Source organism: Colias eurytheme, chromosome 7, assembly GCF_061535395.1.
Source record: "Colias eurytheme isolate Ceu_HAF_F1 chromosome 7, ilColEury1 Martin Lab GWU primary, whole genome shotgun sequence".
Taxonomy (NCBI): Eukaryota; Metazoa; Arthropoda; class Insecta; order Lepidoptera; family Pieridae; genus Colias; species Colias eurytheme.
In genome coordinates, this window is record NC_142986.1 from 10897049 (window position 1) to 10911086 (window position 14038).

At 37.9% G+C, this 14038-nt stretch overlaps 3 protein-coding genes across 6 annotated transcripts; 2 read left to right on the forward strand and 1 right to left on the reverse strand.

Moving 5' to 3' along the window:
- Positions 1 to 347: 347 nt before the first annotated feature.
- Positions 348 to 3116, forward strand: LOC149907330 (uncharacterized). Its single transcript, XM_090103679.1, has one exon. The coding sequence runs from the start codon at positions 579 to 581 to the stop codon at positions 2649 to 2651; it is 2073 nt and encodes a 690-aa protein (XP_089959805.1). The 5' UTR covers positions 348 to 578; the 3' UTR covers positions 2652 to 3116.
- Positions 3117 to 4068: 952 nt separating this feature from the next.
- LOC149907331 (uncharacterized) lies at positions 4069 to 10117 on the reverse strand. 4 transcript variants are annotated; one of them, XM_090103682.1, is made up of 8 exons: positions 9903 to 10117; positions 9765 to 9835; positions 9301 to 9578; positions 9008 to 9125; positions 7360 to 7478; positions 6646 to 6729; positions 4898 to 5151; positions 4069 to 4227 (listed from the first exon to the last, which is right to left on the reverse strand). In XM_090103682.1, the coding sequence occupies exons 3-8, from the start codon at positions 9551 to 9553 to the stop codon at positions 4207 to 4209; spliced, it is 849 nt and encodes a 282-aa protein (XP_089959808.1). In that variant the 5' UTR covers positions 9554 to 9578; positions 9765 to 9835; positions 9903 to 10117; the 3' UTR covers positions 4069 to 4206. The 4 variants fall into 4 exon arrangements, with proteins under 4 accessions (XP_089959808.1, XP_089959810.1, XP_089959809.1 ...); XM_090103684.1 differs by lacking the exon at positions 9765 to 9835 and having other exon boundaries at positions 9301 to 9481; positions 9903 to 10109; XM_090103683.1 differs by lacking the exons at positions 9765 to 9835; positions 9903 to 10117 and having other exon boundaries at positions 9008 to 9119; positions 9301 to 9720.
- Positions 10118 to 10526: 409 nt separating this feature from the next.
- On the forward strand, positions 10527 to 13539 carry LOC149907332 (uncharacterized). The gene is made up of 2 exons (XM_090103680.1): positions 10527 to 11056; positions 11414 to 13539. Exons 1-2 carry the CDS (start codon positions 11042 to 11044, stop codon positions 13121 to 13123), a joined length of 1725 nt encoding a protein of 574 aa, XP_089959806.1. The 5' UTR covers positions 10527 to 11041; the 3' UTR covers positions 13124 to 13539.
- Positions 13540 to 14038: the final 499 nt, after the last annotated feature.

Consider the following 14038-nt stretch of genomic DNA (forward strand, 5'->3'; position numbering starts at 1 on the left):
CCTTTTTATTCTACAAACATAATTTAAACACATGCCTACTTGTTGACCTGACGGTCAGGTTAGGTACATATAAAATATGTTGGTCTGATAAAGACGATATGGGAGTGTGTGTGTAAGAATTCGATCTATTAACCATTGTCAACTGAAAAAATGTAGTGCTTTTGTGCCTTAAGTATGCTATTTTAAAGCATAATATAATGTTTTATTGTATTGAGAAGAAATAAACAACTTAGTATGCCTGTATGGAGTTACAGTGGAGCAAGATAAATTCATTTATATAAGATCAATGACACACCGGACAATGCGGTACAAGATATTTTATTGAATCGAAACATTCTATGCTCTGGTTTTAGTTAAAAATGAAACATAATAGACATTATTGCTTTGCAGTAACAGGTTATTTATTTCCGTCTCCACGTAATTAACATTACAAATACACAAAGAAATGTACGACTGCGAGAAATGTTGTGATAGTTAGGGCAGGGCGGACGCATTCATCCGTGACGGGCCTTAAGCAACTGCGGTGCGCACAAAAGTGCTCGAACTGTGTCCCGCGCGCCACTAGTTGGCATGCCGCGATGCCGCGCGCGCTGCTCCTGCTCACGCTGCTGGCGGCCGCCCGCGCCGCCGACGTCTTCGTCATCGCCGACACCGCCAACCAGACGCTCGCCATCGCCGACGCCGTCAACGAGACCATCGCCGACGCCGCTGACATCGTCCTGGGCGACGGCAACGACACCCTCACCGATGGAGACCACGAACCTATCGTGAGGAAGAAACGGACATTCGGCGACATCGTGTTCAGAGGATTGGCTGATGTACTCGGGTACAATGTGGCGAGGAAGCCACCGCAAGCTTTTGCCTTCCCGCCGCCGGTTGCTCCTGTGCCAGGGATAGATACGCCTCTACAAGCGGCAGCGGGTGCAGCTCCAGCCCCCGCCCCGGCTGCTCCCGCGGCCCCACCGTGCGCGGCTCCGCGAGCAGCAGCCCCGCCCCCGTGCCGGGCGCGACAACCACCCCCACCGCCACCGCCACAACCTAAAGCTCGCCCTCCCCCATGTCCCAAACCTAGAGCCGCCCCGAAGCCTAAACCGACGCAACCGCCGCCGCCTCCTCCTCCCCCACCCTGCGCGTCCCCCCGCGCGAACCCGACCACTGCTGCTCCTTGCGGTGCCCCGGCTCAACCCAAAGCAGATTCTAATCTTGAAACGATCACTTCCAACTTGCGCTTCAACTTTAACTTCAACCGCGCTTTAGCCACTCCCGCTCCTGCGGCCAATGATGATATTGCAGAAGAGGAAGCGCCGCTAGAACAACCCGTCCTCCCCGTCGCACCCATAGCGATCCAGCCTCGCGCGGCTAAACTGCCCCCGCCGGCTCCGCGCAATCCACGCGTGTACGTGGATGCGTTTGTCGTTCGCGATGGAGTTCCGCAAAGAGTGCACACCATTGACGCTAAAAATATAAATAGAGCACAAGTCGCCGACAACGACTATCTCTTCGACGTCGAAGATGAACCACAAAATGAGGAGGGCCAACAGGATCAACTGTATGATGACTACGGGGATGCGCAGGAACTTCGCGATCGATCTAAAGCTGTACGCGAATTCGGTACCGCCGTAGATCAGTTTTGGGCTCAAAAACAGAAACCTAAGAAAAAACTGCCACTTAATGATTACAGGAAAGTTCATTTCGGCGACCGAGACTTAGGAAATCAACTTCGCCGCAGGAATGACGATGATTCAGAAAATTTCCAGCGAGAACGACCAAAAGCAAATCGTGCTCCTTCACCAGCACCAGATGACGCAGAGAGCGAGGAGGAAAGCGAGGTGACCACTACGACACAAGATCCACGTCGTAAGCTAAAGCCACGCGTGCTTCCACCCACTGAACACAACCCTAATCAAATTGACACGGTCACGGTTCGAGTGCCACCTATCTACAAAGAGAAACGGCCTAAAAAACTACACAGAGAAAGACCGGAAGCTCCGGATCGCGATGAAGATAGCGCGGAGGAGACTCCTAGAGACGAATATCAAGAACATGACTCTGATGCCGATAGTGAACAGAGCGCACAAGTTGAGCGAACGGAAGCTCCAAAGCGTCGACGCCGTCGTAAGAAGAGCAGGCGAGTTCGATCCACCTACGGTCAAGCTTATACGGCCGGTGATTACGACTACTATGGAAAAAAGCTCCCGATATCGGAAGAGGAAGAACATTACAAATCATTAACTATTCCACCGCCCACGAAAGACGCAGATGTAGCGAGACTCGAGGCAGCCGAAGATCAGGGTCATTTCCTCGATGACCATGAGAGACTTCGCGAGGACCCCGAGCGGATACAGGAAAAGAAAAAGAAAGCTAAAAAAGAAGTCGCAGAAGAAAGCAGGCGCGTGGAAGACAGAGAACGCGCTGACGAATCGGAGAGATCAGACGAGAGCGAGCGATCCAGCGAAGATACGGAACGAGCGAGCGAGGCGGAGCGGTCAGACTCCAGCGAACGATCCGACAAACTGAGCCCCAACGCCAGAGTACACGAAACGGGATACAAGAGCAACTATGTACGAGCCACCAACGTCCAGGTCGAAGACGATCAGCCGAAAGTTTCCGTTGTTAAGAGAAAAAACAAAACCCTTAAAAGTAAGCCGTAAACCGCGCCTTGCCCCGACCGGGCACCCGCCATAATTGTAATTATTTATTGTTTCCACAAATAGATTGTGATCGTTTCGAAAGCCCTGAAAACGGCGACCTGTGATTTAGTTCTGTACATAATGTTATTGTTAAAATCTTATATTTTTATATTTAGTTAAGAAAATTGTATTTAAGTTTCTTAATAAATTTCGACAAATCGATTTCATTATTTGCATCGGAGGCGTCGATTGGGGCGCTGGGGCGTGAAATGCGATTTGCACAAGGCGACGTCTCGCAGTGGGTCAAGGTCCGCAGACGCAATAGAAATCAGACTAGCGGTCAGCGGTCAATACCTCCCGCGACAAAAACACCGCACATTTCCTCTTACTAACCAATTGCTATTGAACCCATGGCTACATTACTTTCTTCGACATGTAATCAACTTTTCATTTACAATCTTACAACCCGATGTGTAGATAGATGACCGTAGTTTGTAAATTATTTATATTTTTAATAATAAAAGAAATTATATGAAAAGCTTTTTAATTCCTAGCTTCACTCCTTGCCGATTTTATAAGAAGTCGCTTGTTTCAATAATATATTGATAATCTATGAATCATACCTAATAACGATGTTAAACATTAAATATTTTCATAGATTAACATTATTTTTCAACGTATTCTTTTAAAAGAGCTTTTGTAGTGTGCAACATACAAGTTAATATACAGAGAAGAGTAACGTTAATGCATGCATAAAAGTACTATGGGAAATGAATGGCTAAAATTAGTACATATTAGAAAACATTCATATATCAATCGTCCAACTTTTAAGAGTGTCTTATTGCTATTTACTAAGGTACTTATTTTAATTTAATATTGTAGCGAGAATGATTACAATTTGCTTTTTCAAAGAAATATCACAACAGATCAAGCAATTGAACTTGTCAGTTCTCTTAAAAATAATCAAATACTTATTTCTTGCAAATATTAGACTAGCTGATCCATGCAACTTCGTCTGCTACCAAAGGTAATGTTTATTTATATATAATATTTCTAGATTTTTATTGATACTCGCTGCGTACGGCTTGACGCTTATAGTAGCAAACAACGATAGGATCATATTTATAAAGGATAGGATTATATTTATAAAGCATTTGAATGCCATAAAACCAAAATATCAATTTCAACGATAGGATCATTGCCATGTTTGCTACAATAATAACCCTCTTACAAATAGACCATCTAGTAGTTTCTGAATCTCTTCTAAAGCGCGTTTTCGTACAATTAATTGCGTTATAGTTTATGTTATTCGATATAGATTAAGCAGACTCTACGAATATAATATAATATGAAAAATGCTTTATTATTATTTTCTACTCATTCGCGAAAGTAAATATTACTTTAAAAATATGAAAACGTTCCAAGCACACACCAATTACAGCGTTTTAAAAAAATATGTCATAATATTACTTGTCGCAAATTTCAAATAAAAATTGTTAATTGAGAATAATATTTTAATAAATGACTAGATAACACAACCTTAATAAATATAATAACTAACTAATCTATGTTTGTATCACCCGGATGCCATCGACTCCTGCAAATAAATGCAAAAAATAAGTTATAACACATATTGTTAGAGAATCAATTTTTAATAAGATGTGTGAAAGTTTTTACTTTTAAGGTACTGGCTATTTAAAAAAAACCGAAATAATTTGTATGAAAATATGCAACTTAAAACAACTTACATTCCAATTTTAATTTAAATCTCCAATTATGCGAAAAAGTATAAACCTAGCAGAACACTACTTCATATTCTTCATTTTCAATCAATGTAAAAACACCACATATCCAAAAAATATACAGATTCGAAACTAAATCTCGATCAATTTCGACTACATCCCTACTATCAAAATCGAATGACTAGTTTGTTAAAAAAAATGTTACATCTGTTTCACTGATAGATTTTCTTTAGAGACAAGTAGGTGATCAGCCTTCTGTGTCCTGCCAGACAGAGAAATTTTTTTTTCCTCGTCTCCACCGGGTATCGAACCTAGGACCCCTCGGTTTTACGCTCACGCGTTAACCACTGTACCAAGGAGGCGGTCAAAAAAAAGTATAGACGATCGTAAACTTCAATTTAACAATTGAACAAAAAAAATAGATTTCGGTATCACTATTTACTCTCACTTGACATTTCAATTGAAAAAAAAATATGATTTGCAAAACTACCTACCTACTTAAAAAAAATAAAAAAAGATTCTCACCTGCGCATGTCTCTTCCGCACATGCTTATTCAGCGACTGTTTATGATTGTACGTGACGTCACACGCCACGCACACATACTTACGTATGGGCGGCGCGTGTGTGCGTGCGTGTAACACTAGTGCGCGTGTGTGCGAGAACGCGCGTGTGCACACGGTGCACGTGTGTGTGCGCGCCGCGTGCATGCGCATGTGTGCGCTCAGCTTGTTCGTGCTGAACTGTTTGCCGCACGTCGGGCAGATGTAGGGCTTTATACCTGACAATTACAGCTTTATTTAGATACTTAATACTTATCTATACTATAGATTAGTAAATATATTATACTGTTTATACTTCCGTATATAATGGTGAAGACTTTGTTTGTTTGAAGGCGCTAATATAAGAAACTTCCGGGGTTCACGGATAGCCGAAAGACCTAGGCACTGCCACGGTACGGCTAAAAGACGCGAGCTCGAATTCTGCTCGCGATCTAATTTTTTTATATTCTTTAAAAATTTCTCATTTATAATACATGTGAATGCAATAAAACAAAACATTAAACCATAATAGGTACGTAATCTATGAATCATATACGTAGCCTCGTAGGTATTTAATATTTACATAATATTGCACGCCTCATAAGCGAAGCGTTGAGGTGGGTACTACTGTCACTTCGCGCAAAACATCTGATTTTTCAAACTTAAAATGTCTTTATGTATCATACATTGCACTTGTAAGATAATACATACACACACATATTAAGAAAAAACACTATTTTTAACGTTCATGATATTTTTGATGTCATTTTTGTTATTTAAACTAGTTAAAAAACAGTTTAAAAAAGTTCTGTCTTGGACGTCCGTGTGTCTGTATGTGCGGATCCTTTTTCTTGTTAACACGATAGCGACCGAAATACTTTACTAATCGAGTCTTTTTTTTCTCTTACGCTTGAGTATGCTCAGGAATAGAACCCTTTCATTTTTCAGGGTCTGATTCGATGTGGTTTAATTGTTATTAAATAAACAAAAATAATAATTAATAAATATTTAATAAAAAAAATTATGAGGCGTGCACTTTTGGATTTTCCAAATTATTTCAAATTGCACACACTATAATGTTATACCCTTTTGGGTATTGCCATATCCCTAACTTTATAAGCCCTACTAGGATAGCCTACAAGTTTTTAACATTTTTGTCATTACTACCACTTCTAGACTTCCTCTTATACTTACACATATGTTTATGTTAAACTGAAGTAACATTATTTGAATTAAACATACAATATATTAAAACCGATTGTGTAAGTAATTTTTTTCTCTACCTACATTTTATCTTCAAAAGAATAATTTACGTTTAAAATCTGTTCTATTGGTTGTTGTTTTCGAACTATATTTTATGAAACAAAAAATGTTTTGTGGTTTTATGAAACCACGGTAAAAGTGAAACTTATCGTACGGTTCCAAACACTGCTTTATACCTACTCGGCAGCCGACCGTCACGCGACATGCGCTACACAGACCAAAAAGTTTGAGACGATGTAATAAAAGTTGCACTTAAAAGAAAACAAATCGATTTTGAAATAAATATAAATAACAGATATACTTACTTACATTGATTTTTTTTGCTTCCGTTTGATTTTCTATATCATCAACTAGTAGAAAGTATTGTAAAAATTGGTCCAGTTATTTCAGAGATTGCACTTAACAGACAGAAAAAACATTACTTATTCTAATCGTATACTTCACAATTAAATCTAAATTAGTTTTCATACCAGTGTGTATTCTCATGTGGTTGTTAAGAGTGTTCTTACTTCTAAACGCCTTCCCGCACTCGTGACACGGGAACGGCCGCTCGCCTGTAATGTTATATTAATTTATTAATACTGATAATAGATATAAATGGAAATATATCTATACTAATAAACGGAAGAGTTTGTTTGTTTGAACACGCTAATCTCAGCAACTTCTGGTCCGATTTCAAAAATTCTTTCGGTGTTAGATAGCCCATTTATCGAGGAATGTTATAGGCTAAGACCAACAGGAGCGGAGTAATGCGGGTGAAACCGCGTGACACAGCTAGTATTAAAATAAGTGCTCATTAGCACTGTTTTCACACATTTATTATATTTTTGTATGATCTGTTTCATTTTCCTTAAGTATTAAATATGTTGTAAAGTATATTGTTGTTTTATTTATTTTGTCCTCTGAAATCTACAAATGGATCGCTTCAGATCTATCATTATTAATTTCAATAATTATTTAACTTATGTGAATGCTACCTAAGGCTATATGCATATTGTGAACTATAGGTGAAGCCAGGCCCAACCACTAGTATGTAATATCTTACCGGCAGATGTTTATCACATTTGTTTCATTATCTTTATTATCAAGTAGACAAGACTCGGGGTAAAACAGGCAAAAACCACACTATGAACATAACTATGAAATTCATACTAATTCAGTGCATAATTTCTACAAATACACACCATTATGTCTTCTCAAATGTGTTGAAAGGTTGGTCTTAGTTGTGAATGACTTGTGACATCCAGACACAGGGCATACTCTTCTGACGCGCTCACTTTTCTTGTTAGGGCTATGGTCAACACTAAAATTAAAAAAAAATAATAATTTATAATTGGAAAACTGCAAAGCTATAGTATAAATTTATACATGTAAAAGGAATTATATATTATAAATAATAATAATTGCTTATTATAAATAATAAAGATTTAGGACAATTTTCACACATGGCACAATCTGATCCCATGCTAAGCTTTCGCTTGTGTTATGGAAACCAGATGGCTGATAAACATACATATATTATTTTAAATAAATACTTATATAGATAATTAACACACAGACACAGAGCAAACATCTATGTTCATCACACAAATATTTTGCCCTGCCCCCCTAGTCAAGTGGCTTTCTGTTAGCGTAGCGTTCAATAGAATAGACTACAAATGTATGCGATTGACGTAGGCTGTAGATAAACGTATCTACAGGTTACGTCAATTCTATTGAACGCTACGCTAACAGAAAGCCACTTGACTAGGGGGGCTGGATGGGAATCAAACCCACAACCTCTGGCTTGGAAGGCAGGGTTAATTATAATGAAGTGTCTTCTTCTTGCTACAATCATTAATGAAAGAATATTATAGTTTGTAAATATGTATATAGCTACTATAAGTTAGTGTAACAAAACTTAAAAAATCATTGACCTTATTTTAAGTGTGCAAATATCTATAACATAGAATGATTACAGAAAGCTTGCAACCTTCAACAGTCAACATGTTATATTTTTTGTTTCAGTTTTTTTAAACAGTAGCTATTTACTTGGTCAACTATGGGGTCAGTTTCTACAACATTTTAACCCAATTTAAGTCACTAATTAATACTACAATTCTTATATTGGCAGTGAATTGGCAATAACAAATAACTCATTTTTTTGGAGATTTCATTTATAAACTTGCACACTTTTACAAATCTATAACAAAAAGACGCATAAGTATTGAAAAAATCACTAAGTTCTTAATTTTATTTTATTTAAGGACCAACTTAACATTATTATACAGGCCAAATTGTAAACATTATCATTACCTATCACATTGAGAAAACTTTTTTGCTGTCACCTGTAAGGCATTTTATGAGTAACAATACATTGTCTATTTACTGTTGATATGATTTTTATTCAGAATTTTATTCAAAACAATTAACCAAATGTTTTATATTTTTGTGAAATTATAAGATACCTAGTGACTATGTGGTAATTGCTTTAGATATTGACCGACTTAAGAATTGTTGAAGGTATCACATTGTTTTCATTGTGCATGTAGTTCTAACACTTATAAATTTTGTTTGTAATTGATAACCAATAAAGTAAAACAGCACTTAATGTTCAACATTTTTTAAAAACATTCAGGACCTTTAGGTACCTAATAACCTTTAACCTGTAGGAGTGAAATTAGCAAATTTTTTCATTCAACCAAAGGAAAAGAAACTAGAGTGGCTATATATGTACAAGATATTCAGAAATACACAGGAAAATATATACATTTACTTATATGGGAGAAATCTTTGATACTGAGGAGAACTCTTTCAAGAAAAAATATAGATAATATAAGATAAGTATGGTACCTTGGTTTATCTCTCCTTTCAAATGAGCTATCATTTATATTTACACAGGTGTCATCACATTCTGGTTCCTCATTAGTTGCAGCAGCTTTATTTGTAACAACGTCCACAGCATCTGAAACTTTTTACAACATAGGATTTAATTAAAAATAAACTAACTACATATTCGAAATATGAATTTGAATTTTAGAAAAAAAAAATTCAAGAAACAAAAAAATTTGATTGAATATCTCTTTATGGCCAGTGTGTGTTCCAAATTTAAATTAAAGAAACACTTGAAATTACTCATAACTTACCATTTTCATGGCTAAAATAGTCCCACAATACTTCATTGGATTGTTCACATTTGGTAACAAACTTTTCTACTACAACCAATTCATTAACACAATCTTTACAAATCCACGCCGGCCCATCATAAGGTTTGATACTGAAACTTGTATATTTCACCACCTTTTCATATGGAGATGTTCCAGCAATCTTATTGAAGAAGGGTATTATTTCGTGTTTTGTTTGCAAACACACAAGACAAATGTTTTCAAGGATTTCCATCCCAATACGCTTATGAAAGTTCAAACTAATAAAAATAAATACATTAAATATTAGGAAAATTTACTATTTAAAATCATAATATCGAAAAAATGAGTGCATGTTTATTTACATTTTACTTTGACATTTTATAAAAGTTCAAACTTCAAAGCTGTCAAATGTCATCTAAATTTACTTTTTCAATTTACGCAATTTCAATAAGTTATAAGTTTACTTCTCTTGCTTTTCGTGGTTTTAATTATCACAATAAATATGTAAATTCATTTCACTATTATGTAAGTTTTCCTTAAATACAATGTTATAATTAAAACAATGTACAATGAAAATATAAAACTTAATAAAAATATCTTACCATCTTCTGAATAGGTACATGGAACACGTAAAATCAATTGAGCTAAATAAGATTACATCACCCAAGGACGAGTGATCTGGTTGCGACACTTCCGATTCACGATAATGACTGCAAGGAGCAACGATAGTGAGAGCGTTGGAAAGTGTGCGGGTATTTGGTAACAGATATGAGACGCCGTGCATAAGTGATGTCCTAGCGACCACAGGGCCGGAGTTAGAGAATAAATCTTTATTTTGCTTTAAGCAAACTTGTCTTGTTTAAAAAATAAATTATTACATGCCAAAAGTTATATTTTCACGACGTAGTTAAGAATAGCTGAATGGATTTTTACGATTGTGTTTTAATGGATTTATCTCCGCTTGAATAACTTAGGTATTGAATAGTTACAAAAAAAAAATAAAACAAATAAAAAAAATTGATTGATTTCACTTTCAATTTTTTTCATTTTTAAAAAATTTGTGGTAAAACCACACAACATTGAAACCACGGTAGAAGTAAAACTGTTCGAACGGTTCCGAACACTGCTTTGGACGGTCCTCATTAATTGCAACAGCTTTATTACAACAGCGATACACGCGACATGCGCTACACAGACCAAAAAGTTTGAGACGATGTAATAAAAGTTTCACTTTAAATATAAACGTGTAATTTATGTTTTACCTGGGCGGACCTGGAGGGAGCAGCTAGTTTATATTGAAGAACATTCCATATTGACAGTGTGCAAGAATCTTATTCTTTCAGGGAAAAGTAAAATAAAATTAAACAAGTGAATGAACACAATAGCAAAATCCGACTCTGATTCGATTGGACCAATTTTCTCTATATTACGTATGTTGATCGATTTGTATGCGTCTACACACCCATGTTACACGTATGACGGCAACTAGTACGCGACTTGATTCCCTAATTTTTCACCGAACAATAAGGAACTCTCACCCGATCTAATAAGGTTTAATTCACGTTATATCATGTTCGGATGTTGAATTTAGGAAGGGAAAGCCGCGATACTGACTTGTCCAGTGAAAATAGGACGTCGGTTACATACTAATTGTTTTTATTTTAAGTTATAAGTATAGGTGGTTGGCTCACATGTGGTCCGTTGCTAAAACAAAGCCACGCCGACCGGGCGACCGTCCACCATGAGAATTTTTACTGTAAGTAGGAGATGCAGTGGCAGTGTTGTGATTTTTTGTGAAAATAACTGAAATTGTATACAAGTTAGTCACGTGTGAAGTGTTAAGTGCCTCGAAGTTTTAGTGTTATAAAGCTTTATAATTGTGAAATCCATTAATGTGAAGCAATGTGTAGATTTCTATAAGTTGTATTATAAATGGATGTTAGCAATTGACATTATTGCTAGTAATAATTATAAACTTAGTTTTGATTCATAAACAATAGTCATTCGGTTTAGAACGGTGAATCATCAAAATATATCAATTCATGAGTATTTGGCAATAATGTTAAATTGTAATCAATGACAAAAAGATTCTGAACATTGTCTTTCTTTACAGATTGCGCTGATCTTGTATGTTATCGCGTGTGTAACAGCAGATGTTGCACACTTCAAAGCCACTAAAGCTAAGCTGCTTAGCCACATTGCCGGCAAACACCACAAGAGGGGTATTCTATCTCATGTGCCGCCATACAAACTGGGCCATGACATTCCTCTGGTCACACACTCGGTAGTCAAGCCTGTCGTCGTCAACTACCCGCCAACAGCAGCAGTGGCGACGGTTAAAGTGCCGCTAACAAATCCTTTAGTACCTAGATACCCAGTGCCAGTCGGCCATAAGGTGCCCGGTCTACCTCATCCGCATTACGCATTGAGGTTCCCTCATACAAAGTATTACTTAAAGCCTGATCATCATTTCCATCATCATCATCACCATGTGCAACCGAAACCAATACTGCCAGTAGTGCACGCTATAGCTCCGGCTGCGCCTCCTCCTCCCGTCGTTCATGCCGCCCCAATCGCACCTGCTGTCCCTGTGCCTCAACCGACAGCGACGTTAGCGCAACATATTCCAGCGCCACCACCAGTAATATTTCCATCCCCCATTCTCCCAGCACAAGCTGCCCCAATTCCTCCACCGCCAGTACATGTCTTTCCACACAGTAATTTTCTAAAACCTCTTCTGCCTGCTGCAACTGTACCATTAGCTCCCGCTGCCGTGTTGCCCCCTCCATTATTCCGAGCACCTCAGCAGTATGTTATACGTCCGGGCGGCGCAGTGCAAACATCATATTTCGCGACGTACCCAAGATATCCGTTTATAAACAGCTACCAAGCTCCACTCTATCCTGTTCCTAACGCATTTAATGGTGTACAATCAATTCACCAATTGATTCAACCTCACAACCCGCACTTCCATGTTCTGCCCCAGGCGGCTCCACATGAAGGATCGGTGGAGCATCATCATAACGTTTTACTCGAACAGACGCCGACATTAATTCAGCCAACGAATGAACCACAGCCAGCAGTTCATTTACATCCGACGCAAGAGACTTTTGCACACCCCACTTTTAATGTACAACCCGTACAACCAACACAACTTATTCCTCAGCCATCGGTTCACTTACAGCCTACACAACCTTCGATACCTGTAGAGCACGACGGATGGTCTCCTGTTCCTGCGCAACCGCAAGACACCGCGCACCATGACGTTCACTACCCGCAACAACATCATTTCGTTCAAGAACAAGCACCACAAGTATACGAGCACCACGACGACCAGTATCACGACTACCAGCACCAAATACAGCAGCACATCCAGCAACAAATAGAACAGGCACAATACGAGCAGAGCCTGAACAACCAGCACCAGTTGAACCACGAGTACGGCACGCCGCAGCCTGCACAAGAATACGGACAGCCGAATCAGTATCAAGTCCACGATTTTACCCAACAAGCGCACGACTTCGCACAGCAAGCGCAGGATTTTGCCCATAATGTGCACGACTTTTCTCAAGGCCATGACTTTTCCCAAAACGGACAAGACTTTTCCCACAACGGTCAAGATTTTTCCCAACATGGTCAGCAGTATCCTCAACAGCAATTTGGACAGAACGACTTTAACGTAGCCCAACCCGGGCAGGAGTATGGCGTACCGCAGCAAGGCGCGGAGGGTCGCAACGCGGAAGACGAGGGCGCGCAGTTTCACAACCACATCCCCCTCGCTCTGCAGCCGCCTATCGACAGGCCTCTAGACCATTTCCAATAATTATCATCTAATTGCATAGATTATAACTTATGAAATGGACGCTGGGGCCGCCCGTTGGCACATGACGGAAGCTTAGCGTTTTCGCATTTAGTTCTAGTAGCATTTATAATATGTTATTACTACCTCGTCGAAAGCATGTGATACAAGTTTGATAATAATGGTTCGGAGAGTGAAATTTAAATTTTAAAATTGAGGCTTGGTGGGAATAACATTTTTTACAAATATTTTATGAAATGTGTTAACTTGTAAATATAATAATTAGCTTTAAAAATAACAGTAGGTTAGTTTTTATATTTTCTACATCACTTCACGATAGATGTAATTGTTGCCTTTTTATTATTTTTATAATTTTTTATGTTGTTTTACACTAAGCATATTTATTTATTGTGAAATAAATCACTAAATAATAATGTAAATTTTTTTTTTTCTATCTAGTACCTTTACCTTTACCTACCTACCACAGAATGTAGTAAAAAGCGAAGAAGCAGGATATAGATTGAACAATTATTGTTTGAATGTACATTGTACATATTTGCAAAAACATATGTATACAAAACCTCAATCACATGTAATTAAATAAATAGATACAAACAAATTCAACGTTTTCAAGTATTTGTCATTGAACAAAAACTATAATAATATAAAAACAAAGTAATGTAATCTATATAAAATCTAAATTGCCTTTGTAAGTTACATTGATTTTGTGACATTCACAAATAATTGGCCAACGACATGAATATGGGCCACACGTGCATTCTCACCGAGTATAGGTTTCAACCAACATAATACTTGATTTCGTGCTTAGGTACTCCATATAATATTGTACGGACTACAGAAAACTTGTCCAGGAGGTACCTAACTGCATTAGAAATCAGAACATAAAAATATTTAAAGGGATATACAAATCGTATTGTT

Excerpts from the sequence above, each read along its gene's own strand:
- LOC149907330 (XM_090103679.1), top strand. The coding sequence starts at position 579 with ATGCCGCGCGCGCTGCTCCTGCTCACGCTGCTGGCGGCCGCCCGCGCC.
- LOC149907331 (XM_090103682.1), bottom strand. The coding sequence starts at position 9,553 with ATGGAAATCCTTGAAAACATTTGTCTTGTGTGTTTGCAAACAAAACAC. Across the intron at positions 9,126-9,300 it reads CTATTTTAGCCATGAAAATG|TTTCAGATGCTGTGGACGTT; the intron begins GTAAGTTATGAG and ends TGTTGTAAAAAG. Across the intron at positions 7,479-9,007 it reads GAAAGGAGAGATAAACCAAG|TGTTGACCATAGCCCTAACA; the intron begins GTACCATACTTA and ends TTTTAATTTTAG.